At 63.5% G+C, this 23,879-nt stretch overlaps 6 protein-coding genes across 6 annotated transcripts; 3 read left to right on the top strand and 3 right to left on the bottom strand.

The window, feature by feature from the left end:
- Positions 1 to 5: 5 nt before the first annotated feature.
- CHLRE_10g426152v5 (uncharacterized protein) lies at positions 6 to 6,399 on the top strand. The gene is made up of 11 exons (XM_043066554.1): positions 6 to 206; positions 287 to 337; positions 857 to 961; positions 1,371 to 1,448; positions 1,827 to 1,954; positions 2,368 to 2,645; positions 2,983 to 3,166; positions 3,403 to 3,582; positions 3,946 to 4,009; positions 4,204 to 4,314; positions 4,593 to 6,399. Exons 1-11 carry the CDS (start codon positions 89 to 91, stop codon positions 5,390 to 5,392), a joined length of 2,097 nt encoding a protein of 698 aa, XP_042919951.1. The 5' UTR covers positions 6 to 88; the 3' UTR covers positions 5,393 to 6,399.
- Positions 6,400 to 6,755: 356 nt separating this feature from the next.
- Positions 6,756 to 14,195, bottom strand: CHLRE_10g426050v5 (uncharacterized protein). The gene is made up of 10 exons (XM_043066552.1): positions 13,644 to 14,195; positions 13,227 to 13,291; positions 12,729 to 12,917; positions 12,432 to 12,509; positions 11,781 to 11,863; positions 10,616 to 11,387; positions 8,661 to 8,816; positions 8,370 to 8,405; positions 7,929 to 8,033; positions 6,756 to 7,519 (listed from the first exon to the last, which is right to left on the bottom strand). The coding sequence occupies exons 1-10, from the start codon at positions 13,714 to 13,716 to the stop codon at positions 7,097 to 7,099; spliced, it is 1,980 nt and encodes a 659-aa protein (XP_042919950.1). The 5' UTR covers positions 13,717 to 14,195; the 3' UTR covers positions 6,756 to 7,096.
- On the top strand, positions 8,896 to 10,111 carry CHLRE_10g426102v5 (uncharacterized protein). The gene is made up of 2 exons (XM_043066553.1): positions 8,896 to 8,951; positions 9,302 to 10,111. The coding sequence occupies exon 2, from the start codon at positions 9,370 to 9,372 to the stop codon at positions 9,757 to 9,759; it is 390 nt and encodes a 129-aa protein (XP_042919949.1). The 5' UTR covers positions 8,896 to 8,951; positions 9,302 to 9,369; the 3' UTR covers positions 9,760 to 10,111.
- A 47-nt stretch (positions 14,196 to 14,242) lies between the features above and the next one.
- On the bottom strand, positions 14,243 to 16,085 carry CHLRE_10g426000v5 (uncharacterized protein). Its single transcript, XM_043066551.1, has 5 exons — positions 15,774 to 16,085; positions 15,475 to 15,547; positions 14,928 to 15,013; positions 14,676 to 14,723; positions 14,243 to 14,467 (listed from the first exon to the last, which is right to left on the bottom strand). Exons 1-5 carry the CDS (start codon positions 15,797 to 15,799, stop codon positions 14,398 to 14,400), a joined length of 303 nt encoding a protein of 100 aa, XP_042919948.1. The 5' UTR covers positions 15,800 to 16,085; the 3' UTR covers positions 14,243 to 14,397.
- A 91-nt stretch (positions 16,086 to 16,176) lies between these two features.
- On the top strand, positions 16,177 to 20,351 carry CHLRE_10g425950v5 (uncharacterized protein). Its single transcript, XM_001702509.2, has 9 exons — positions 16,177 to 16,355; positions 16,430 to 16,483; positions 16,582 to 16,642; positions 17,205 to 17,281; positions 18,036 to 18,128; positions 18,494 to 18,567; positions 18,783 to 18,982; positions 19,212 to 19,367; positions 19,581 to 20,351. Exons 1-9 carry the CDS (start codon positions 16,257 to 16,259, stop codon positions 19,757 to 19,759), a joined length of 993 nt encoding a protein of 330 aa, XP_001702561.2. The 5' UTR covers positions 16,177 to 16,256; the 3' UTR covers positions 19,760 to 20,351.
- Positions 20,352 to 20,418: 67 nt separating this feature from the next.
- Positions 20,419 to 23,165, bottom strand: CHLRE_10g425900v5 (uncharacterized protein). The gene is made up of 6 exons (XM_001702678.2): positions 22,671 to 23,165; positions 22,103 to 22,341; positions 21,881 to 21,952; positions 21,607 to 21,671; positions 21,310 to 21,414; positions 20,419 to 21,134 (listed from the first exon to the last, which is right to left on the bottom strand). Exons 1-6 carry the CDS (start codon positions 22,874 to 22,876, stop codon positions 21,048 to 21,050), a joined length of 774 nt encoding a protein of 257 aa, XP_001702730.1. The 5' UTR covers positions 22,877 to 23,165; the 3' UTR covers positions 20,419 to 21,047.
- Positions 23,166 to 23,879: the final 714 nt, after the last annotated feature.

Below are 23,879 nucleotides of genomic sequence, written 5' to 3'. Positions count from 1 at the left end.
ACATCTGTGATTACCTGGCTGTTAATATTATAGAGCACATATTGGAAGCTTTAGCCGCACGTTCCCCAGTGTACACGAAAGGCCAACCATGGAGGCAACGCTCGACTTGCGACTGGACCCGTTGGATAGGCTGAACGCCGGGAAACGAGAGTTCGGGGAGTTTGGAGGCGTCAACGCCAGCGTGGAAATCTCCACGACATTCACAGGTGCGCGCTGCGCGGAGAGAAAGCCCGCGACAATTTGGTTGCTCAACGTCAGCTTTTGCGCTTTCGCCCTTTGCCAACAGTGCTGGACGCAAACACGCTCGAGGCCATATTTGCAGGAGCACCCGATAAAGGTGCGTTGGCGTTTGCGCAACGTCGTCGGTTGCCCTTCTAAATTTAGGGCTTGCCTCGCGGGGCAGCTTCATTGCTGCAAACTGGCTACGTGCGAGCATTTGCACACACAGCATGATTTGCAGGTTCTCCGTTAGGGTTACGCTCAGCTTCAGATTCACACCATGCCCGGAATACGTGGCGCTAACGCGGCGCCAGTGCGCTGCGTTGGACGCCAAGCGCAATCGCTTACGTTGGCGCATTGCACGTATTGAAGGGATAGTCGCTTACAGGGGCCCTGCCAGGCTGTCAGCCCAAGAGAACTTCGCTCCTGCCCGTTCTGGGGCCAGCCAGCGATCGTGGCCCCTCCCACGCACAGCCGACGCACCCACCCCGCCTCCCACTCCCTGTCTCCCTGTCCCGTCCTTTACATCCCAAATATTGAGGGTTCCCGCCTCCCCCTTTCCGCCTTTCCGCACGTGTAAAACCCCTTCCTCCCTCCCCACCCCTTGCCCCCCCTGCACGCACCCTCCCACCCACAGGCGGCTGCTACGTGTACGGCCGCGCCTTCAATCCCACCGTACGGCACCTGGGCCGACTGCTGGCGGCACTGGAGGGCTGCGAGGCGGGATACCCCTGCAGCAGCGGTGAGGGGGGGGAAGGTGGGGGAAGGGGGAGGGAGGTGGGGGAGGGCCAGGTGGGGGGAGGGCGTGGGGAGCATGGATGGTGGGCAAGATGGTGGGGGTGGTCCGGTGGGTGGGGTAGCTGGGTGGGAGGTGAGGGGCACGGGTGGTAGGGGCGGCGTGGTAGGGGCGGCGTGGGGAAAAATAGCCACACCGGTTCGTCTCACTCCCCCTTTGCTTTGGGATCATCTGGAATGAACCCTCTCCCCTCACTTCTGAATTAATCATGAATGTAATCCCCCAAAACACACACACACACACACACACACACACACACACACACACACACACACACACACACACACACACACACACACACACACACACACACACACACACACACACACACACACACACGCACGCACGCACACAGGCATGGCTGCCATCAGCTGCACGCTGCTGTCGCTGTGCAACAGTGGGGACCACATCATCGCCAGCAACACCATATACGGTGGGTGGCCGTGTGTGTGTGTGTGTGGGGGGGGTGGCCGTGGTGGGTGGCTGGGGTGGGTGGCCGTCGTGGGGGGGTGGGTGGTGGGTGGCCGTCGTGGGGGGGTTGGGTGGTGGGTTAAGAAAGACACGACGAGGGAATGCGTGTGTGCGCAGTGTGTGGAAACTGGGACGACTGGCCTGCACGACCGTGTGTGGAAGGGATTCCACCATGTGCGAGGAGGAATACGGCAGGTCGCAGCCATTTACACGGCGGCACTACTTGGGCGGCTGCCGTACACGCTTACAAAGAATCCTGCCTGGATAACTGACTGACCCTGGACTGACTGACGGGCACATGTGACCACACACGCACCCCAACTGGCGGCGGCGGCTGCAGGCGGCACTCACGCGCTGCTCAAGACGTTCCTGCCGCAGAAGGCCAACATCCACACCACCTTTGTGGACATTACAAACCTGGAGGAGGTGGAGGCGGCGGTACGGGCCGCGCCGCCGGGCCGCGTCAAGGTGGGGATGAGGTTAGGGGTGCGGTTGGGTGGGGTTAACGTTGAACCAATCCCGTAAGGAAAGGGGGTGGGGTTGATAGTTCATTACAGGACCCAGAGCAAGCCAACCGAGTGAACCCAGCCAAACCCGCCAGCCCCACCCAGGGCGCGGTGGAACGGGGTGGGTGGGAGAAGCCGTGGTTGTTTGCTATCTCTAAATGATGTCAAGGTGTTGGCGGGCTCTGCAGAGCATGCGGGTGTGGGCGCATGGCATGCGCGCGTGTGTGTGTGTGTGTGTGTGTGTGTGTGTGTGTGTGTGTGTGTGTGTGTGTGTGTGTGTGTGTGTGTGTGTGTGTGTGTGTGCTTGTCATGTGTATAAACGTCCTTTCGTCCTTTCTTCCGCGCTCCCACCTGCCCACCCACCCACCCACACAGGTCATCTACACCGAGGCTGTGTCCAACCCCACACTGCGAGTGGCGGACCTGGGGGCACTCGCCGCCATTGCGCACGGCCCCCTGTGCCGCGGCGCCGCCACTGCCGCCGGCACCGGCACCAGCGCCGAAGCCACCGCGGCCGCCTCCACTGGCGGCGGCACGGGCGGCGCTGCAAGCTCAGGAGGCAGCGGCGGTGGTGCGGCTCTGGTGGTGGACAACACGTTCACGCCCTTTGTGATCACGCCCAGGAAGTGGGGGGCGGATGTGGTGGTGCACAGGTGAGGGTGAGGGTGAGGGTGAGGGCGGGGTGGGGTGGGGTGGGGATGGTGGGTGGGTTGACGGCGCAGGGCGACGCGTGGGTGCGTGGCGAATGGGATTTTGGCTGGGACTGTGCGGGTGAAGGGCCGCACCTACCACCCCACCAATTTGGGGAATGGAAGAATCAAGCACTCCTAAGTCTCAGGCCCTTAGGCCCCAACCACACCCTCCTCCTTCCTGCCATCCCCACGTCTACTGCGACCCATTCTCTTGGGCTCCTCCTCCCACCAACCCACCAACCAACCCACCAACCACCTAGACACCTCCCCACCAATCCACCCAACCACCTCCCCGCAGCCTGACCAAGTTTGTGAGCGGCGCCAGCGACATCATCGGCGGCGCGGTGTGCGGCCCCGCCGCCTTCATCCGCGGCCTGATGGACTTCCACGCCGGGCCCTGCATGCTGCTGGGGCCCACCATGGACCCGCGGGTCGCTAGCGAGCTGGCACTGCGGCTGCCGCACCTGGCGCTGAGGATGCAGGTGTGTGTGTGTGTTTTGACAGAGGGGGGGAGGGGGGGGAGAGGTGAGGGAGGGGGAGGAGGGGAGGGAGGAGGGGGGAGGGAAGTGCGGGGAAGCGTACACCCATTCATGCATGCATCGCTCGGAATGTTGTCCCTGCCTCCACTCCGCTCTCCATGAACGGCTACCCTCCCTCCTCCCCTTGTTCCCCCTCCCCTCCCCCCCGCCCCTCCCCCCAAACCCGCTCACACACACAGGAGCACGGCCGCCGCGCCGCCGCCTTCGCCGCCCGGCTCCACGCCCTGGGCGCGCCCGTCACCTACCCGGGCCTGCCCTCCCACCCGCAGCACGCGCTGCTAGTGCGACAAGCCAACGCCGGCTACGGGCTGGGCGGACTGCTGGGGCTGGACCTGGGCTGCCCCGCGCGGGCCAATGCGGTGAGTACGGGTGTGTGAGGGGGCCCGGGGGGGGGGGAGTGGGTGTGGGTGGGGTGGGGTTGTAAGTACCAGCCCAAACTAAACCAAAACCAACGAAAACGATCGGAGCAGGAGTGGGGGTTGAGCGAGTGGGTGGGGGGGGCGGGGGTAGGGGTGAGGAGGGATGGGGCGGGGAAGGAGCATCCTGCTGTACCGGCCTTGATTATGCGTGCCGCCGCAGACACGGAGTCTGGAGTCATGCTAGCTGGCGCACACGTGCATGCGCACCCGGCCACAATATGTACGCCCAATCCCAAATGCCCAACCCCAAATGCCTATTGCCCACTCCTATGCCAATGCACACACACGCACACACCCCTGCAGTTCATGGAGCGGCTTCAGAACAAACACGGCTTCGGCTTCATGGCTGTGAGCCTCGGATACTTTGGTGAGCTGAGTAGCTGATGGGTGGGTGTTTGTGTTTGGTGGGCTGGTTGGCTGGTTGGCAGGCGGGGCGGCGAGTGAGTGAGTCGCTGTTGTCGACGTGGTGGGTAGGGTGTGGTGATGCCGCGCTTTTGCCTTCGTCACCGGTCCTCCTGTCCGACACGCACCCCCCCCCCCCCAAAAACAACCCACCCACAGACACGCTCATGTCTCTGTCTGCCGCCTCCACCTCCTCGGAGCTCAGCGACAAGGACATGGACGCCAGCGGCATTGGGCGCGGCTACGTGCGCATGAGCGTGGGCATCACAGGTGGGCCGGGGCTGGGGCTGGGGCTGGGGCTGGGGCTGGGGCTGGGTGGGGGGGGTGCTTGTGGGTTTAGGCAGTGGCATAGGCTTTACGGCGCGTGACAAGTGGACGGTTCGTATAGGTGGTTGTTGGGTGTGTTGTTGTGAACAGACATATGGCCGCGACACCTCATGAGTATGTGTGTGTGTGTGTGTGTGTGTGTGTGTGTGTGTGTGTGTGTGTATCCCACACCCGCCTGCTAACTCAATACGATGTATGGACCCACGCACGCACACCCGCAGGCAGCCTGGAGGAGCGGTGGCGGCAGTTGGAGGAGTCGTACAACTTCGTACGGGCACTGGGGCCAGCCGCCACCGCGCCCTTCCGAGCCGTCAAACTGCGCCGCCGCGCCTCCGGCGGAGTGGAGCAGCTCATCTCGTGGCCGTCACTGGGATCCTTCGGCGCCGCCGGCGGCGCCGCCGATGACGTGGCGGCTGGCGGCGGCGGCACGGCGGCGGCGGCGCGGGCGGCGGCAGCCGCGGTTGCGGCGGCGGCGGCGGTCGTGCCTCACAGCAGTGGCGGCGGCGGCGGTGGCGGCGGCGTGATGAGTGCGGCGGCGTTCAATGCGGCGCTGGAGGAGGTGTTGGCGGAGGCGGCGGGCCGGGCGGCGGAGGTGGCGGAGGAGGCGGCGGCGGCGGGCATTGTTGAAGAGGAGGATGAGGGGGAGGTGTCGTCAGCAACACTGGGTGGCAGCGCCGCCGCCACGGCCGCTCCCAAGGCCGCTACCAACAACGCCGTGCAGCCTACAGCGGCAAAGGGGCCGGCAGCATTGTCGGCCTTTGGCGCGGCGGCCGCACAGGCGCCGGCGTCTGTTGTGGCGGCGGCGGCGGCGGCGGCGCCGTCAGTGTCGGTATCCGACGGCGGCAGTGCGGGCGCGTCGCCGTCTGTCACGCCCTCGCCCTCGCCGTCGGCGGTGGCGGCAGCGGCGGTGGCGGCGGCGGCGGCCGCCGCCAAGGGCTGCCCGTCGCCCGCCGCCACGCGACCCATCAAGATCCGCCGGGTGGGCTCCACTGAGATCCACTACGTCCCTCTGTACGGCTAAGGAAGGAGTAGCAAATGCGTCTGATGATCTACGGTACGGCCAGCGCGCGCAGCGGTACTGGCGCCGCGTGATGACACGGTACGGCAGGCTAGCTAGCTACCCAGCCATGTATGTCTGCAAAGCGGTGGCTTGTCGCTTTGCGTGTGATTCTTCGGTGGATTGTGCTCCACGTACTGTTACTTTGCGCCAAATGTACCAATAAGAGCATTGAGCTCTCGCTGGCGCACAGCTAGATAGGAGTCTCCTGGCATGGCGCCTTGGGAAGTACGGCCAAGAAGGGCGTGGTGTTCAAGGATGCAATTCCAGTGTATCTGTGTTGTTTTGCCTGTTTCATGGCCATTGGCCGTTGTACTCTATCCGCTGCTGTACCATATGCGTCCGGCGCATAGTGCAGAAGTACTTCGGCGCACGTACGTGCGAAAGTATAATACAAAGCCTGAGAGACATTGGCAAGGGTCCCCATTCGTACCATGCGTTAAATTTGACTATTGACTGCATAAAATGTCTAGGGAAATGAAGAGTGGAGTCGGGGAGCGACGGGTCACGCCGTGCACGCCGTGGATAGGGCGCTGATGGGGTCGTCAGGTCCCCAACGGCAGGGCCACAGTAGAGAGATGCGCACACATATGATGCATAGCGATGCAGCATCAACGTATGTAACAGGATGAGTGTATACGGTAGCAAGAGTCACGAGATGTGATTTGGCAATGTGTGATGGTGCGGGCTAGATGACAGCACGGAAGGGTTCGGTCATGTGTGATGGTGAATGGTCTGTGCATGACAGCACGAAATCAAGGGCGTGTGTGATCGACGGGTGCGTGGCAATGCTGCGTGCATGCAGACGCATTTATTGCGTGATGCGGTCGCTTTGTGTGATACGGCATCAAACGGCATACATGCAGTGAGCTCCCACCTCCCCTGCAACAGCGAGCGCCTTGCTTGCTAGGGTCAGGCGTGTCCCGTCCACATGCAATCATGCATGTGCACTTGTGTAAACTCCGGGTCCGGTGCGGCGCCGCCTATATCTATCTGCCCTCTGCCTCGGGCGCCTGCCCGGCTGCCCCCTGTGACATCGCAGCGGCGGCGGTGCATGCAACGGTGGGCTCCCTCAGGCCTGCATGCAGTGCGGTTTGGCTCCTCAGACGCGAGTGCGAGGGATGACCTATCTACCCGGCCCTGCGGCGCCCCAGCCATGCCCGGCGGCCCGCTGTGCCAGAATTCGGCCAGTGCCATGTTCGCTTGTTTAGTTGTTTGCTTATGTTGCGTGTTTCGAGCACGTCGACAATGCCCCAGTGCGACGGCGTGCCGCTCCGTCAGCCCTCAATCGAGCCGCCGGGACGGGCCCAGTTGGTTCCACACACAGCTCGATAACTCATTACAGAAAGGGCGCATCGCCGTGTGTGTACGTACATATACGGCCTCCCTACTGGCAGCGCAAGCAAACATCCAATCATCCATGCGTGTCAGTGTGCTACGCACGTCAACTTTACAACCATTTGCGACACGTATGTGCGGAATGCCCGACCAGCCCAGCGCCCGCCACCTGCGCCATCACAGTAACTCCGGCGTTCGACCAGCCATGCACTACTGCTCTGCCGCTGCAAATTGCTTGCCATCTGCTGGGGTATGGGCGTCAGCTGCACCCTACGGGACCTCGCCAACCTACATAAACCCTGTCCCATCGCGCACACCTACGCCAGCAGCCTACGCCGCCCGGCTTAGCTTGGCCACCGCCGCCCGCACGCAGGCGTCCCGCTGCAGCGACCCCACGTCCCCCACCCGCATCTCCTCCCGCACCTCCGCCGCCCCGAACCCCCGCTGCAACACCACGCCGCTCCCCCCGAACCGCGCCACCTCCACACCCGCACCCCCGCCGCCGGCGGCTGTAGCACCAGCATCCCCAGCACCGGCGGCTGTAGCAGCAGCATCAGCTGCAGCAGCAGCAGCAGCAGCACGGGCAGCTTTGGAGGCGGCGGTGACGGGGGGCGGCGGCCGCGCCACGCGGCAGGTGAGGTCGGGGGGCAGGCCCACGTGGTCCACGGGTCGGAGGGCGGGGGTGGTGTAGGTGTCGGTGGACACCAGCAGTGTGGCGCCGCCGCTCAGCTCCACCACCCACTGCGTGCGGCCCTGCGTGTGAGCGTGCGTGTGTGTGTGTGTGTGTGTGTATGTGTGTGTGTATGTATGTGTATTCGTGTGTGGTTTAGGGAGGGAGGAAGAGAGGGGAGAGGGGAGATTAGAGGTGGAGATGGAGGTGGAGCAGAGGAGAAGGTGTGGCATGCACTCGTGCACGCGTGTGTTCATACATGTGTGGGAGGTGGCGATGTGTGCTCACACAACCCGCGCACTCCGCAGGATGGAACCTGCGGAGGATTCCCGCTGACCACGACGGGAACGTGCAGCCGTGTCCTCCTCCGCACCGTACCTGCCTCCGGCGTCAGCCCCCCGCCTTGCTCGTACTCGATTCACCCGCTTCCACACGACACGCAGACCGAACCCCCCCAAAAGACACTCCCCTCCAGCCCCCCACCCCGCCCACCTTTCCGAACGTCCTCTCCCCCACCAGCAGCGCCCGGGCGTTGTCGCGCAGTGCGCCCGCCAGCAGCTCCGAGGTGGAGGCGCTGTAGCGGTCCACCAGCACCGCCTGAGGAGTGAGGGGCGGGAGATGAGGGGAGGGAGATGAGGAGCGGGTGGCGAGGAGGGGAGGAGCGGGGCGGGAGATGAGGAGCGGGGCGGGAGATGAGGTGGGGAGGAGGTGGAATTACATTCATAATAATTTTAGGAGTGAAGGCGTAGCCCAGGGAGGGGGAAGGGGGAGGGAAGCCCGTGACATGGATTACTGCCGGCTTATACACGAGCTTGTGCTGGGCCGATGCACGGTTTGTGGCGAGGGCAATGCGCAGCTGTCGGGAGGCCACCTTGTGCCGGCATTGGCAGCTGTCCAGCCATGGACCGACACCAGCCATGGACAACCACTCACTATGGGCTGTCCGTAGATGAGCGCCCGGGAGTCCTCCTGCGATACACATGAAGGCATCGGAAGGAAAAGGACAGCCCGCCGCCGGGTCGTGCGCACGCATGAAGTAAGGAGCGGAAGCTTCACCATCCCTACCACCCCTGCAGGACCCCTGGAACCCCTCGTGATGCGTGACCCCTGACCTCTCACATACACTCACAACCACTCACAAACACTCACATGCACGCACACCCCAAGCCCCCCCGTCTAGTTTGGGCTGGTATTCACAACCTTCCCCCCTCCCCCTGGCCCCACCGACAGGTACTGGGTGACCGGCTGGCCGCTGCGGCCCGTGACCACCGCAAAGGGCGCGGCGGGCGGCAGCAGCAGCTCCGCCACGTCCAGCCCCTCGCGCACGATGCCGCCGGGGTTCTCGCGCAGGTCCAGCAGCCAGGAGCCACAGCCGGCGGCCTGCAGGGGGAGGGGGGGGTGACATTCATGAATAGTGCAGGAAGTGGTGGGCGGTAGACCGGGGAGGAGGTGAGAAGGGGAGGGGGAGGAGGAGGGGGAGGAGGGGAGCAGGGGAGGGGAAGAGGGGAAGGAGGGGTGAGAGGGTAACGCAGGAGCCCCGTGGGGCTCAGGAGGGTAGGGGGTCGGGTAGCTGTTGGCGGGTGAACGGAAAGCCAGACGGATGTTGCCTTCCTGCTCTGTGGGCTGCCGGCACTCCACATGCATACAAACACGTGCGCAAGCACGTGCGCTAGCACACGAAAACCCCCACCCACACACACACACACACACGCGCGCGCGCACACGCGTACGCACACCCCCTCTTTTGCATTAGGTTCGGTTTGATTTGGGCTGGTATCTACCCCCCCCCACGCACACACACACACCGGCGCCCCCGCCGGGCGGGCCCAAAGCCGCCGCTGCCCCACACGCTGCGCCTGCGGCAGGAGAGGCCGCGAGGCCGAACCCGCCGCAGCCGCAAGCGTGCACACACCTGCCGCCGCCGCCACGGGCGATGGCGGCCAACAAAATACTGCTTCGTGGCGCAAGCAGCGAGCAGGCGGAGGCGATGGCGCGCGGCGACTTCTCTGCTCTGGGCCTGGGAGAGGGCTCGATGGGCATGTATGAACGTCGGTGGCGGGCTAGCAACGCGGGTCGCGTTTGGAATGTGGAGGTAGTGGTGACCAGGGATCAGCGGGCGGCCTTCATCAGGGCTGCGGCGCAGATTAAACACACCGCAGGCGTGACGGTGGCCCCCTTCCTGACGCCGGAGGGGCGGGCAGCTAGGCGCGCGCGGCAAGCCCAGTTCGACAGCCTGGTGGAACGGGGTCTGCAGCCGTACTGGCGGGGCACGGACATCGTGACTGAGGAGGGGGACCGGCGCTGCGTACACCCCGTGCAGTAATGCACATGGCGGATAACTGAGAGGGGCGCGCATTGTGTGTGTGTGTTTAAGTCCAGCGGAAGTTAGGCTTGTTGTGAATGCAGGGCTAGGACACAGACGGTTTTGGTTATTGATCCTCTCTCTCACTTTGTGGCTGCCCTTAGGCATATCCTGCCCTGTGGGGAAGGGAAGGTAGCTAGTGCCGGCGGGGTGCTTGTTTTGCGGTTGCTGCGGCCACGTGCCGGACTTGGACGGTACATGACTTTTTGCTAGGCGAACAAACAATGCATAGTGGCCAGCTGCCGGCTCGCAGCAGTGTTGATATAGACGGAGGTGCGGCTTCTAGGGCCAAACCGACGTCTCACAATATAGACAGAGGTGCGGCTCTTAGGGCCAAATCAGTGTCTAACCACAATAGATGGAGGTGCGGCTCCTGTGGCCAAACTGACGTCTAACGCTACGCGTAGGCTTGGGAGACATGTACTGCCAGACCCATGCGCGACAAACAAGGTGCTAATGCGCCCCTGGCACTAGCAACTACGGGTTGTCCGGATACACGATCACGTGATCTGATAAACAACTGTAAACCGTTGTCACACACACACACACACACACACACACACACACACACACACACACACACACACACACACACACACACACACACACACACACACACACACACACACACACACACACACACACACACACACACACACACACACACACACACACACACACACACACACACACACATGGGTAAGTATGACTACCGGGGTCGACGTGGCAACACGACGGTCGGTATTCGTAGGTATCCGTAAAAAACTCCGGCGCCGCTTGGGCGGGCTTCGTTTTGTTTTACACGCCTGCCCCCTACCTGCAGCTCCGCGAGTGCCGCCTGCACGTCCTGAGCGACGTTGTCCGTGAAGGCCACGATGCGGATGTAGCCCACCCGCGCAGCCGAGGGCCGCACGTACCCTGCTGCCCCACTGCTACCGCCACTGCTACTGCCGGCACCACTGCTGCTGCTGCTGCTGCTACCGCTGCTGCTACTGCCGGGCCCCTGCAGCACGGCGAACTGCACGGGCACGTAGTCGACTGGGCCGGGCGTGAGGTGGAAGTCCAGGAACCGGGTGGACAGCGCGTAGGCCGAGCTGCTGCTACTGCCACGACTGCTGCTGCTACTGCTACTGCTACTGCTGGCGCTGCTGCTGCTACTGCTGCTGCTCCGCGTCGCGCTGCTCGCTGCAGGCGAGGCTGCTGCTGGCGGCGCGGCGAAGTCGAGGGGTTCCGGCCCGGACCGCACCTCGCGCGCCTCCGCCACAAGCACGCCCCCGCCCCCGCCGCCAGTGCCCCCGCCCCCGCCACCGCTCCCAAGGCCAGAACCACTGGGCAATGCCGGCGCGGCAGTAGCACCAGCACCACCAGTAGCGCTAGCACCGGACGCCAGCGCCGCCGCGCGGACCGCCCCGCGCTTGCCGCCCGGCCCTGCTACAGCCGTCCCGCCGTCCCCGCCTCCTCCGCCCCCAGCCCCCTCTGCGCCTGCAACTGCCGCCCCTGCCTGCTGCTGCTGCTGCTGCTGCTGCCGCTCCCGTCGCAGCACCTTAATGTCCACCTTAAGGTCCTGACTCAGCGCGTCGAGCAGCGCGCTATGGGGGTGGGGGGTGGGGTGGGGAGAAGAAGGGAGCGGGTGGTGATGGCGACAGCGACATTGGCAGAGGTGGATGTGATGGCGGGCTGCTGACCGCTGAGACTTCTTAGTTTCCTGGATAAGGCCAAACACAACCCCGCACCACTCCCCAACCCAAGACTCAGTCCCGCACCACTCCCCAACCCAATCCCACTCCGGCCCCACGCCGCCGCTGCCGCACCCCCAGTGTGCTCCGCTAGTGTTTGGATAAGTTCGGGCTGTTACTTACAACCCCCACCACACCCTCCCCCCCTGGTCTACCGTATACCACCTCCTTGACCAATCATCAGTGTAACCCCAGGTTTGGTTTGGGCTGGTGTTTACACCCCCGCCCCCGCCACCACACACACACCTGTCGGGGCTGTGTCCCACCGGCCGCCCGTTCACCGCCACCACCTCATCGCCCTCGCGCACCCCCGCAGCTTCGGCGGGGCTCTGAGGGGGCATGTGTCGCAGATGCAGATGATTGCAAATGCTTGTGTGGGTTGGCAGGTAGGCAGGTAGGCAACGGAGACACGTGTGACGCCGAGCGCAGCAACGGGCGCGGGCCAGGGCAAGTAAGGGCGAAACAGCAGGTGAGGGCGTGAGTTGTGGGGGCAGCGGGCTAAACACCAACGCCGCAAGCAGCAGCTGCCGTGTCTGGTGTCGTGCGACTGACGTGTGCCGCGCTCTTCCATGCAGAGGGCCGTGTCACGCCACGGTTTCGGGCCCCCATGCCTGCTGCCACCGCCACAACAGCCCCAAATCGCCGCAGGTGCACCCCTCCAACCAACCCCGCACTTCCAGCTCCCCTGCAGCTGCCAGTCCCCTACCGCCGCCCCCGATTCCCAGCCCCCCCACCCCTGTCTAGTACCATCCGGCATTTGGCACACCCAATCTCCCGGCACTACGCCACCACCCCTGACAGGATCACAACCCCGCCTCCACCCCACACACCCCACAGGCCCCGGCACTCACCCCCGCCACCCCCTGCCCCTCCACCCCCACAGGCCCCGACACTCACCCCCGCCAACACGACCTCCACGCGGAGTGGCCCCCCGGCGCCCTCGTTGCGCCCCACCAGCAGCCCCGTGGTGATGATCTGTTGGCGAGCGATTGTGGAAGAGGCGGGACAAGGGGAAGAGGCATGCTGAGAAGCGCTACACAGCCTCCGCATCCGCAGCAGCAGCAGCAGGCGGTGAGGATGGGCTGACCACAGGGGCCCTGGCTCGACACACACACACACACACACACACACACACACATGCATACACACATATACACATGCATGTACCCACACATAGCAAATCCACTCACTCACCTTGGCCTGCATGGCCGACGTGAACTCCTCGCTACTGCCGCCGCTGTTGCTGCTACTGCCGCTGCCGCTACCGCTGCCGCCCGGCAGTAGCACGCGGGTGAAGGGGTCTCCCAGGTACCCCAGCATCACCTCCACCTGCTTCAGCGCCTCGCCGCGATCTCGGGCCTTGAACGTGGCAACCAGCGCTTCCTGTGGGTGTGTGGTTGATGATCAGGGGTTGGGAATGAAGGCGCTAGCTGTTGGTCTGGTCCGTCTGGGGGCGGCTGGCAAACATCGCGGGTGTGGATGTGTGTGTTTGCCGTGTGTGTGTGGGCGCCTGCCGGGGTGCTGCGGCTGGGGCCGGGGCTGGCCCACGCAACCCGCAGGACATCCCATGATGCTCCGCCTGGCCTCGGGTTCTGGTGCTTGGTAAGGTTGAGCCCTGCCGTTCCGCCACTAAACCGTTCAACCAGCCCAATCACCACCACCATCCGCACCTCCCGCCCTGCCCTCACGCACTTGCAGGCGCTTGTCCCAGTCCTGCCGGTTGAAGGTGGGGTCGTAGAAGTACTCTCGCACATAGCCTGCACGGGCGCATCACACCGGCGGAACAGACACACACATGTAATCGTCGGCATCACGACGTGGGCCGCGTGCGTCAGCAGGCCCCTGGGTGCGCGACTTGGTTCGCTCCCTGATGTCATCTGCTCTTTCCACGCGAACCCCCTCCCCCCCCCACCCACACCCTGCCTGCGCCGCGCCCTCAGACTACAAGCTGAGCTGCCCGGAGTCGTGAGCACTTCAACTCAGCCATCCCTATCGTCCTGTGCCCCTATCGCCCTGTGCCCCTATCGCCCTGTCGCCTGCTCTGCCCATCAACCCGTGTCACATCAGCCCTTCGCCTACCCCCACTACCCCCACTCCCCACGGCCTCACCCCAGGCCTGCACCAGAATCTCCTGGGCGCCGCGAATCTCCGGGTCCTTGCTGGCCGGAAATCGGATCTGCATCGGCTCTCCCTCGGCGTGGGCTCGCGGCGGAGGCGGCAGAAGCTGCGCCAGCGGCGCCAGAGTGATTGCGGCCGAGGCCAGTCCGGCGAGCAGTGCCTGAGCGGCACGCTGTGAGCGGGAGGGCTGTGGGCGTGAGGGCTGTGCTGCTAGTGGTCGGAAAGGCGATGGCACAGCTGCTTTCTGGGTTGTGGAGCTGTTAGACGGGATTGAAGCTGTTGTTGATACAGGTGGCTGCGCGGAGACGAGGGGGGTGAGCTCTTGGCTGGGCGGGTGGGGGACGTCTGGCGCGCCGAGCACAGGGGGCACATGGGTCACCACGTCTGCAGACCGCCGAGAAGGCGCCTGGCTGCCGAGTGATGCCCTTGGGGCAGGCAGCAGCCGCAGCTGCGACTTGCCATCTGCTGTGTGTGCTGAGTGTCGGGCCCGACGCAGCACTTGCCCGTGGGACGCGACGTATTTCGGATGCATGGTTGAGCGTAAGGGTTTGCGTTTGTGCGCGCGCTTGGGTCGGATGGAATCTTCAATAAGCTTTCCAGATTTACATATATTTGTGACTATGCAAGCATACAGTCGACGTCGAAAGGCTGGGCTACTACCGTGACTCGGCCATAAACAGCTCTCGGCCAGCCCTATTTACACATTACATTATATGCATTACACTCGTGTACTATCGGAGACACATTAGCCGCCGTGCAGCGTCGAGATGAAAACCACCACGTCGCCATCACTGATCGTCGACTCGGTGGCGCCACTGCGGTGGAGTAGCGCAACAGTAGCGCAGCTCAACATGTTGCCGCGAGCAAATTTCGTGGTGACAACAGGTGGCTATCCCGGCAACTGGGCAGGCGCAAGGGGCAAAAAGGCGGGAGCACACACACTCGGCGTGCCTGTCGACATCTCCCGTTTCGACGCGGACCCCAATTTGTCCCTCCCCACCCCGCCGGTCCGTCTGCACCCACCTGAGCTCCCAGTCGCACTCGTTTATGAGCACCAGGATGCCTGGGCGCCTGCAGCAGGCGACACACAGGCACACAGGGCATGACAGGCTTCGTCACAACCGCCCATGCAGCCAGGCACGATCAAGGCACACGCAGCACGCAAGTTCTTTCCTAGCACAGATGCAGACGCTCACGCAGCCGTGCAATCCTCTTGCGCACCAGCCACACGTTCTGCCGCAACCCCCGCCCGACTGCAATGCACGCGGGACTCACACGGTGTGGCCCTTGACAAACAGCTCCGGCCGCTCTCGAAGCATGTTGTCTCGCGTCCACGCGATCAAGTGCCCTGCCGTCAGCTCCTGCAGCCAGCAGCATACACAACACGCACGCACACACACGCATACATGCCGTCATCATCATACACACATCGTTCATGAACATGCAACGCAGCAGCCCATGCGCCGCATGCGCAGCACCGCAAGCACAAGGCAAGGCCCCCAGTGCTCGTCAGCGGCCACTCATCACCGTCCTGCTGAGCACTCCTGGCCCCCACCCTGGACGCCCCATGTGTGCTGGTGTGAGGCCTTGTGGTCTAACCCGCCCAGCCGGTACCTGCTGGCATGGTGCCGCAGGACCACCGTAGCTCCAATGCCAGCGGCCCATCACCGAAACCCGCGGCACACGGGGCGCCCGCTCCGCCCTCTTACTCCCATGGTATCACCATGTTACACGATGTTGCGCCCGCGGGCACTGGCCCTGCGGCCACACGCCACGCCACAAACCGTGCCATTCAAAATCGTGTCACCCGGTCCCGGCGTACCTGCTTCCCCTCCTGCACCGGCACGTCCACGTCGTGTTGCTTCTGGTTCCCAAACAACAGCTCCAGTCCCCCGCTGCGAGGCCAGCAGCAGCAGCGGCGAGCAGTAGCAGTGGCAGCAGCAGAGCCGCGGCAGGTATCAGGAGGAAGTCAATGGCAGGTAAAAGGTGTTGCGTATATCGAGCGGTCAAGCGTGAATCGGTTAAGCAAGCGGCGGCCATGTTTACGCCGTGGGCTGGATTCACACAGCGTGCGGCCAGCATATGGGGAGTGCAAAGCCCCATTTGCGCCACTGCACGCACCTGAACTCTATCTTAACCTTTACCATCGCGCCCGCTCTCTATAACAAGAGTGTGGTGTGCGCGGTGGTGGGGCCGGCGGGGAAGGAGCACGGCGTGCGTCTAGTCGACGCCTGTCACAGTTCCTGGAGGGTTATTCACCGCCGGGTGCTTAAAAGCTGTTTCCTCTTTGCGCAAAATCGTGTTTCGCGCAGCAGAGCAACAATCGGCGCGGTGCAGAGCGCAGTGGTGACTGGTTTGTCCTGGGTGGTGAGGGATGGAAGCAGCGTGCAAAAGAGAAATTATGTTTGTTGTGCAAATGTCGCTGTGTATCAAGTTGCACGGCTTGAGGCGCAACCAAGTACCGACATGAGCGAGCTGCGATGGCCAAGTTTGCCCAAGCCAGTTCGTGCTTGCTGATCTGAGCGCTGTATTACTGTTGTGAGCACCTCAGTTTAACATAACTTGTCCCACCTTGCTTCAACTACTTGCGTCTGGCCTTGGAAGATGCCGCTCACCAAAGATGAACTTATAGCCAAATTGAAGGATGCTGGCGTCTCCTTTGAGTCATTTGAGCATCCTCCAGTGATGACGGTGGAGGCGCAGGTGAAGAGCGGCGCAAAACTTCCAATGCATTCCTAGCAGCAGCATGCTTACACGGCGTCTGCTGGCGTGCGCAGATCGCTGCTCTCCCTGGAAACCCGCAGACGGTTCTGAAGAACCTGTTCGTCAAGGTAATGGGTTTTGTCCCCGGAATCCCAGATGCATTCGCCGTCGCGGCGACCTGGTGTGCTCACTACTGCACCCGGCGCGGGGGTTTTGCTGCTCACAGGACAAAAAGCACCGCTGCTACATCATCACGGCTCTCCCAGACACCAAGATTGACATGCAGGGTGCGTGTCCCGGGGTATGCGTGGTGAGGGGGAAAGGGGAGCAGGGGTGCTGCCGACAGCTTCCCGCCTGTCAAGCAGACCGGCTTGCTCCCAGCGACCGCGGCAGGGTCCGGCGTGTCGTCAGGGTACTACATCATTTGGTTTTCATTTGGCACACCCCGGAAACTGCACCTGCTTATGTCCCTGCCTCACCGCCCTGCCTTTGGGCACGGTGTGGACAACCCGCCCACCCACCTGTCCCGTACGGCACCTACTGCCTGCGCCAGCTCCCGTCCCTGCTTCCGCCTGGTCCCCGCCACACCACACCACAACACAACACAACACAACACAACACAACACAACACAACACACCACACCACACCACACCACACCACACCACACCACACCACACCACACCACACCGCACCACACCGCACCACACCGCACCACACTGCAAAACCCCTTCCCCGCGCTTATTCCTGCCGCCCTCCCCCTTCACGCTCCATGGGCTGGTGCTGGGTCTTGCTCTACTTGGGATTGAAATGCGGGGTAAACTACGCCCTCCCCCCTCCCCGACGCGCAGTACTGTCGGCCCGGCTGGGCACGGGCAAGGGCGGGCTGCGGCTGGCGCCCGAGGAGCTCCTGCTGGAGGTGCTGCAGGTGGGGGGGGGAGGAGCGGGAGCGGGAGAGGTGGGAAGAGCAGGAGACGGGGGGGAAGGAGGAGCAGGAGGGAAGCAGTAGGGAAGCAGGCGGGGCATGGCAAGGTGCCGAGGACGGGGCGCGCATGTCAGGCAATGTACGGAAGACGAGACGTCTGTTTGGTTCTTGCGGCGGCGGGGGCAACAATGGGATATAGAGTTGGGCGGGTTCCGGCGTGGGGTTTGTTGGGTATGTGCAGGGCATGCGTGTGGCCAGACCACGGGGCACACGGGGTACGTGAGTGGTTAAGGTGTCTGAGGAGTCTGTGCAGCAAAGCGCCGAAGACGCAGCTGAAAGGGCACTCAGTCGGGCCTGCTGGTTGGGGTCTGGCTGCCGCGAGGACCGCTCATGTGGCATATGGCCTGGGACTGGGGCGGGGCGCAGGGGGCGGGAGCGGGGGGCGGGGGCCGGGGGGCGGGGGCGGGGGGGCTGGGACCGGCTTCAGGCTGTGGACTACTGGACCCGGCAGCACGGGCGATACCGGACCCTTTCCGACTGCCCCTACCGGTCCGTTGCTGATATGGGTCGGAGGTGCACAGACACACGTATCTCACTGCATGCCCCCTGTCTGTGACTGCCCAACGCGGCACAACCTGGCCGCACTCGTGGACGCACGTACACACACACACACACACAATCTGCGTTTCCGCTATCTCGTGTTTCCCAAAACACACACAAACACACATGCCACACGCCCTCTCACTCCCCCCCCCAGGTGCCCCTAGGCTCTGTGACGCCCCTGGCTGTAGCCAACCCCGAGGCGGCGGATGTGGTGCTACTGCTGGACGACAAGATCAAGGCGCAGCAGGTGGGCGACGGCAGTAGCAGCAACAGCTAGGGGGCACCACCAGCAGCAGCAGCAGCAGCAGCAGCAGCAGCTAGGGGGCAGTAGCAGTACGGCACGATGGCGGCAGTGGCAGTAGGGTGGCGGCACTAGTATGGCGGTGGTCACTGAGGCACTTGCGATGGGGGCGGGCTTGGCTTGGGCCTGGCATCTCACACACATTTCAGTTGACAGCGCGCTCCAAAGTATGTGATGTCGCTTTGTGTATTACACAGTGGCTCCGCCGCTTCCCGCCGGCCCTGCCTGCTTGCGCCCCCTCACTGCTGTCCACCACTGCCGCCGTTGCCCCCACGCCCACCTACCAACACACTCACACACACCTCGTTCAGGTGGTGTACGTGCACCCGCTTGTGAACACGACGTCTCTGGCGCTCGGCCCCGCGGCGCTGGAGGCGGCGCTCAAGTGAGTAGGCGATGCGGGGGGATGGGCGGCGTGCGGACGTGCGGGTCGGGCGTGTGGTCGTGTGCGGGTGCTGGCGTGTTCGGGTGCCTGCGGGCGTGGATGTGTGCGGGTGTCGGCAGGTGTCTGCGGATGTGGGGCCGCGTGGCCACGCCCTGCCGCCCGATCACACGCCCAATTCACACGATTCCTGCACCTGTCCTGCGCCTGTGCTGCAGGGCCGTGGGCCGCGACCCCCTGTTTGTGGACCTGGAGGCAGACCCCAAGATCGACCGCGACAACCCGCCCGACCTCAAGGCCACAGCGGACGCCGCCAAGCCCCCCGCGGCCGCCCTGCCGCCCGCAGACGGCGCCACGCCCGCGCCGCCCGCAGACGCCAAGGCCGGCGCCGCGGCGGCGGCCGCCGCCCCCGCTGCCAGTGAGCATCGCGTCCCGTGCGTCTCATGCCCCGTATGTGCCTTTGCTCAATTGCTCACGACTGCAACCGGTGATCCCGGCCCTGCGAAGAAGACTCGCCTGGATGCGGCAAGCCTGCAACCCCAGAGGATAGAGGCGACCACCTGCGCTGCCCTACTCCTCCCCCCTCCCCTCTCCCCCCCCCCCCGCTTGTGTTCCTCGTAAAGCCCTCCTCTCCCCGCCGTGCGCAGAGGACGCTGGCAAGAAGGACGCTGCCAAGAAGGACGGCAAGGGCGGCAGCAAGGGCGCCGACCAGAAGAAGGGCGGCGCCGCCACCCTGACCGCTCTGACGGCGGTGGGGCCCCGCGTGGAGGAGGTGCTCAGCCTGGCGGTGGGCGCGCTACTAGGTGAGCGGAGAGGGCGGCGGCGGGGTTTAGGGCATGGATTGGGGCGGGCTTGGGGCGGGGCGGGGCACGTGTGAGTTGGCAGGCGCAGGCGCAGGCGCAGGCGCAGGTGCAGGTTCGCGCGCGTGGGCGTGCGGGTTCGTTTTACGTGTTTCATGCGGCAGCACTTCACTGCGGCCCCCTTCACCTCCCACCCCTTGCCCCGGGCACCACCAGGTGCCGGCACCACGGCCGAGGCCGCTGTGGCGGAGGGGCGTGTGGACGCCTACGCCTTGGCGCGGCTGCGTGCGGACCTGGAGATGCAGCTCAGCAGCCTGAAGAACGCGGCGTACGCGGCGGGACACGTGGCGGGCAAGGGCGAGGTGGTAGCGCACGCCGAGCGGAGATACGCGTAGAGGGGGGGGGGAGGCGGTGTGGAGAGGGCGAGAGGCTTGTGGAGGAGACGAGGAGGCAAGAGGGGAGGTCTAGGGCGTGCGATGGGACAGGGTTTAGGCAGGTTGGCGAGGTGTGGCGGCGGTTGGACGAGGTACGGTGAAAGCTGTGGTGCCGGCGGTTGACGCTGGACTGTGGAGACCTTTCCAGTGCTCGAATGTCAAGGACTGCGTTCGCAGCGGATTGCTGACTCCCAACTGTGGTGACTGTGCGATGGGACAGTGGTAAGGCAGGTTGGCAAAGTGCCGTAGGGTGCAGCTGATTCCCAAAACCCAACAGATGGCACACAATTTACAACGGCAGGGCAGGAGTGCGCGGCTTGTCGAACGCCGGAGTTACTGTACCGATGAGTTGCTGGCTGGCTGGAAGTCCCCGCTGTGGTGACTACACGGTCTATCTGAGAGCAACGTGATGGACACGCTGAAGAGTTGGACGCCGCCTGGCGCAGCGCCACTGCGAGCGGGCCGCATCAAAAGCTGTGATGCCACGGGTTCCCCTCTGCTGCTCTACGTGTTCTTCCAATTCCATAAGTTCTGGATTTAACTGCTTTTGATTCCCTGCTCTCCGCCAAATCCGTCAGCTTTCCTAGTGATTTCAAGCAGAAAGAGTACCGGTCAACAATCGAGGTTTTGGGTTACACACCCGTTCTCGGCACTGGGCCAGTAAGCCTCGGGCCTCATCCCTCCCCCTGGTTCGCCCCCGACCAGCCGCCTCATCACACGTGGTGCTGCCTTCAGTCTGTCGGTTGAAGGCGCACACGCACGCCACGCCACAACACCAACCTGCGGACGCGCAGCCCTGTCTCCAGGCGCGCTTCGCTCACCATGCACACTCTCTTGTCCAAAACTCGTGTCCTAAACTCTGAAGACCACCAACTCAAGCACCCACAAAAGCCGAACCTATACACCAAGTAGCAGCATCTCAAGTCACCATTGTACACGGGAAGTCAAAGTTCCAGTCAGCGCTTGGGCGCCTAGGGCAAACGCCGACACCCCGCTACGCCGCCGCCGGTGCACACTGCCCCTGCCGTGCAACAGCAGCAGCCCAAATCCAGACGGCGACCGCTCGGGATGCACTCAAAAAATGGCGCCGCGCCGATCTAGCACCAAGCCCACGCGCGCGCGGCTAGTCGGCATGCGCTGTGCAGCAACACGCCAAGCGCGCGCGTGTGTCTCCGCCTCGGTCGCCACCGCTGCTGCGGGCAGCGGCGGCTGCCCGAGGCGGCTGCGCAAGCTGCTCTGGGGAAGCGGCTTACTGGCTGCCGGGCCACAGGCAGGTCAGGGGGATGGTCAGGCCCTGGACATCCACGGAGTGGGGCACGGTGCAAGTGCCGATGTTCTGCGGGGGAGGCAGGAGCATGGGAAACAACGGCGCAAGGTAAGCCACATTTCTTCTTCGCGCCTTCCCCGACAAGGCCAGGAATGGATTTCCGGGTGAAAGCCTCAAAAAGCTTGGGTATACAGCTGCTTGGATTCCGTCCCGCAAGAAAATTGCTGTAACAGAAGCAGCGCACCTTCAGGATGTTGTTGCCGAAGGGGTTCGACAGGTGGGCCGACAGGGCGGCCAGGGGGCCCTTGCCGGTGGCCTGGGCCTGCAGGATGAAGGCCATGTAGGCGATCTGCAAGGGACAGCGACAAGGGAAGGGGGAAAGAAAGTCAGATAGCTGGCAAACTGGCAAGCAGTCCATATGTCTGTCGCAGTCGGACATGCCATGCCATATGACGCTCAGGAGGCCCGCTGCTCGAATGCGTACCGCCCCATGGAGCCTTGCGGAGCTCAAAACTCCCATCTCTCCTCCACCCGGGCTCACCATGGCCAGGCGGCCGTTCTTGATCTCCTTGGTCTGCAGCTCCTTCAGGTTACCCTTGGAGAAGCCTGCGCAGGAGAAATCGAGAAACACGAGGCACAAGGCAAACTGTCAGCACCTGTGTGTTCCGACACAACCTCAAATCTACCTCTTCCCGCGGGCTAAGTTATTGGTTCTTCTGTGGAGGTCACGCCGCCCCTCTACCAGCTCTTGCAGGCACTGCTACTGCCGCAGACCCGCTAGCGACTGCTTTGTCAGCTACAATCCTGAAGCTCACCAAAGGGGTCGAAGATGCCGCCGGGGTAGCCCATCTCCGGGTTGGGCACCTTGTTGCCCTTGAAGATGGGGTCTGTGATCAAGGGAAAGCAAAGCGCGCAGTCAGTTCTGGAGCCATGGCGCTCTGTGTGATGAGCTTGCATGTTCTGCCACACACACACAACGCCGAGCGGCACGCCATACACAGCCCATCTCTCCAACCCGTCCAACCCGTCCTACCCACCCTCGTTGACCGAGCCGAAGTTCTTGTAGTCCTGCCAGCGGCGGACCTCAACCCAGTGCATCAGGATGAACTCCCAAGCCAGCAGGCCACCCATGTTGATGTTGGTGAAGGGCTCGGGCAGGTTCTGGGGCAGGCCAGCCTCGTAGAAGTACACATCGGGCTTCACGATCTCCTGAACCAGCACGCCAGCAACACCCAGCATCGCCCAGCGAGCGTGCTGCAGCTCCGACTGGCGGTACCTGCACAGGCAGCGTACGCGAGGAGCGTCAGCTATGAACGTCGGTACGCGCGCTGATGGGGATATCTGCGCGAGTAGCGACCCATCCGATATGAGAGGCTCCCTGAGATCACACGAATCTGCTGTTCGCTGTATGCGTTGATGTAAATCGCCCACTCGTGACGTTAAAAGCATTGGTCAGGCGCGAAACCGCGCGGTCGAAGCCGAACATCAGTTTGCTGATGCGTGCAAGCTTTGCCCAAATTTTGCTGACGAATCCCGTCGCCCGTCAAGAGAGAAAGTAATATGAAGGATTCCAAGGTTAATGAGGCATTTTAGCTCCCGACGCACCACTTCAGAGCGGTGGGGTCAGCGCCCAGGCCGAGAGGGTCCCAGCCGTAGTCGCCGGCCAGGTCGCCCTTCAGGTACTCAGGGGCAACAACGCCGGGGGCCCACAGCTTGCGGTCAGCCGCGGCGCGGACGACCACAGCGCGGCGAGAGCTGCGGGTGGAGCATGCCGGGCGCGACAGCGCGGACTTCTGCATAAGGGCGGCCATCTTTGCTGGCTGGTGGTTTGTATGACCGGGGGTAAAGAACCAAGCGACGGCGAAGTCTGTGGGAGCGGCCAAGCGGCGAAAGAGCCCGCAAGCGGCCCGTACGATCGGCAGATCAGCCCCATCTCAATCTTTCTCCGCTTCCTTGCTACGAGCCCTCCAACGGTCGCGGTATAATCCAAGCACGGTTCTGAACACAGTGAGCAGTCAAGGAAGTGCGATAAGCTCGCGCGAGCACGGAATGCGTCCAGTCGCGACTCAGTCGGGCGGCCAGGTTAAGCCAGATGACAACTTGAAATATGTACAGTGACACTAGCGTTGATTGATTTCGCAAAGGCCTTGGAGGTTGCAGGCGAGGATTCGGCGCCATCAGCACGCTTGCAGAGTGCACGCGTTTAGCTCGGCACCGGAAGCACTGTTTGGCATGAGCAGCAGGAAACACACAAATGTCATGATGAAGCACCAGAGTTAAAGTTACAAAGGCAGGGAGCTTTGGTCGGAAAGCCCGTGGGGCGCTGGGGCGCTGGGTGCGTCTGGGCGCGCCCCCACACCGCCAGCACCAGCGGCGGCCGCAAGTAACAGATAAGGTGGCTGTAGGGACACGCGCGGTAAGACCCCCCGCCCCAGATAGTATTTGCCAATTGGGTTTGGACAAATTGGGGCGCAGCCCTTCAGCACCTGGCGCAGCGGCTTCCTTCCCAGCAGGGACCCAACCCTGCTTGAGCGGCCTCACGATGCCTGGGTGTGTCCCTGCATGCCCTTCATACCCGCGCCACTGTTGCTTGTTCGTTCGAAAAATATGGGACTCGCTGATCACGAGGCAAAGGGAACGGGGAGTAACGGTACCACCCTGTACGGACGGCCGTGCCGCGTGACGGGGGCACGGGGCCGCTCTCCGCCCCTCCCCTAGCCCCCGTTTCCACGGCGGAGTTGGGAGTTGCGAGCACCATCACACCAGACACAAGAACAAGGAGGGAGGGCGCGTTAGTGTCATGGATTCGTGAGC

Source organism: Chlamydomonas reinhardtii, chromosome 10, assembly GCF_000002595.2.
Source record: "Chlamydomonas reinhardtii strain CC-503 cw92 mt+ chromosome 10, whole genome shotgun sequence".
Classification (NCBI taxonomy): domain Eukaryota; kingdom Viridiplantae; phylum Chlorophyta; class Chlorophyceae; order Chlamydomonadales; family Chlamydomonadaceae; genus Chlamydomonas; species Chlamydomonas reinhardtii.
The sequence above is the reverse complement of the archived record's forward strand: the minus strand, read 5'-3'. Positions and strand labels throughout refer to the sequence as shown.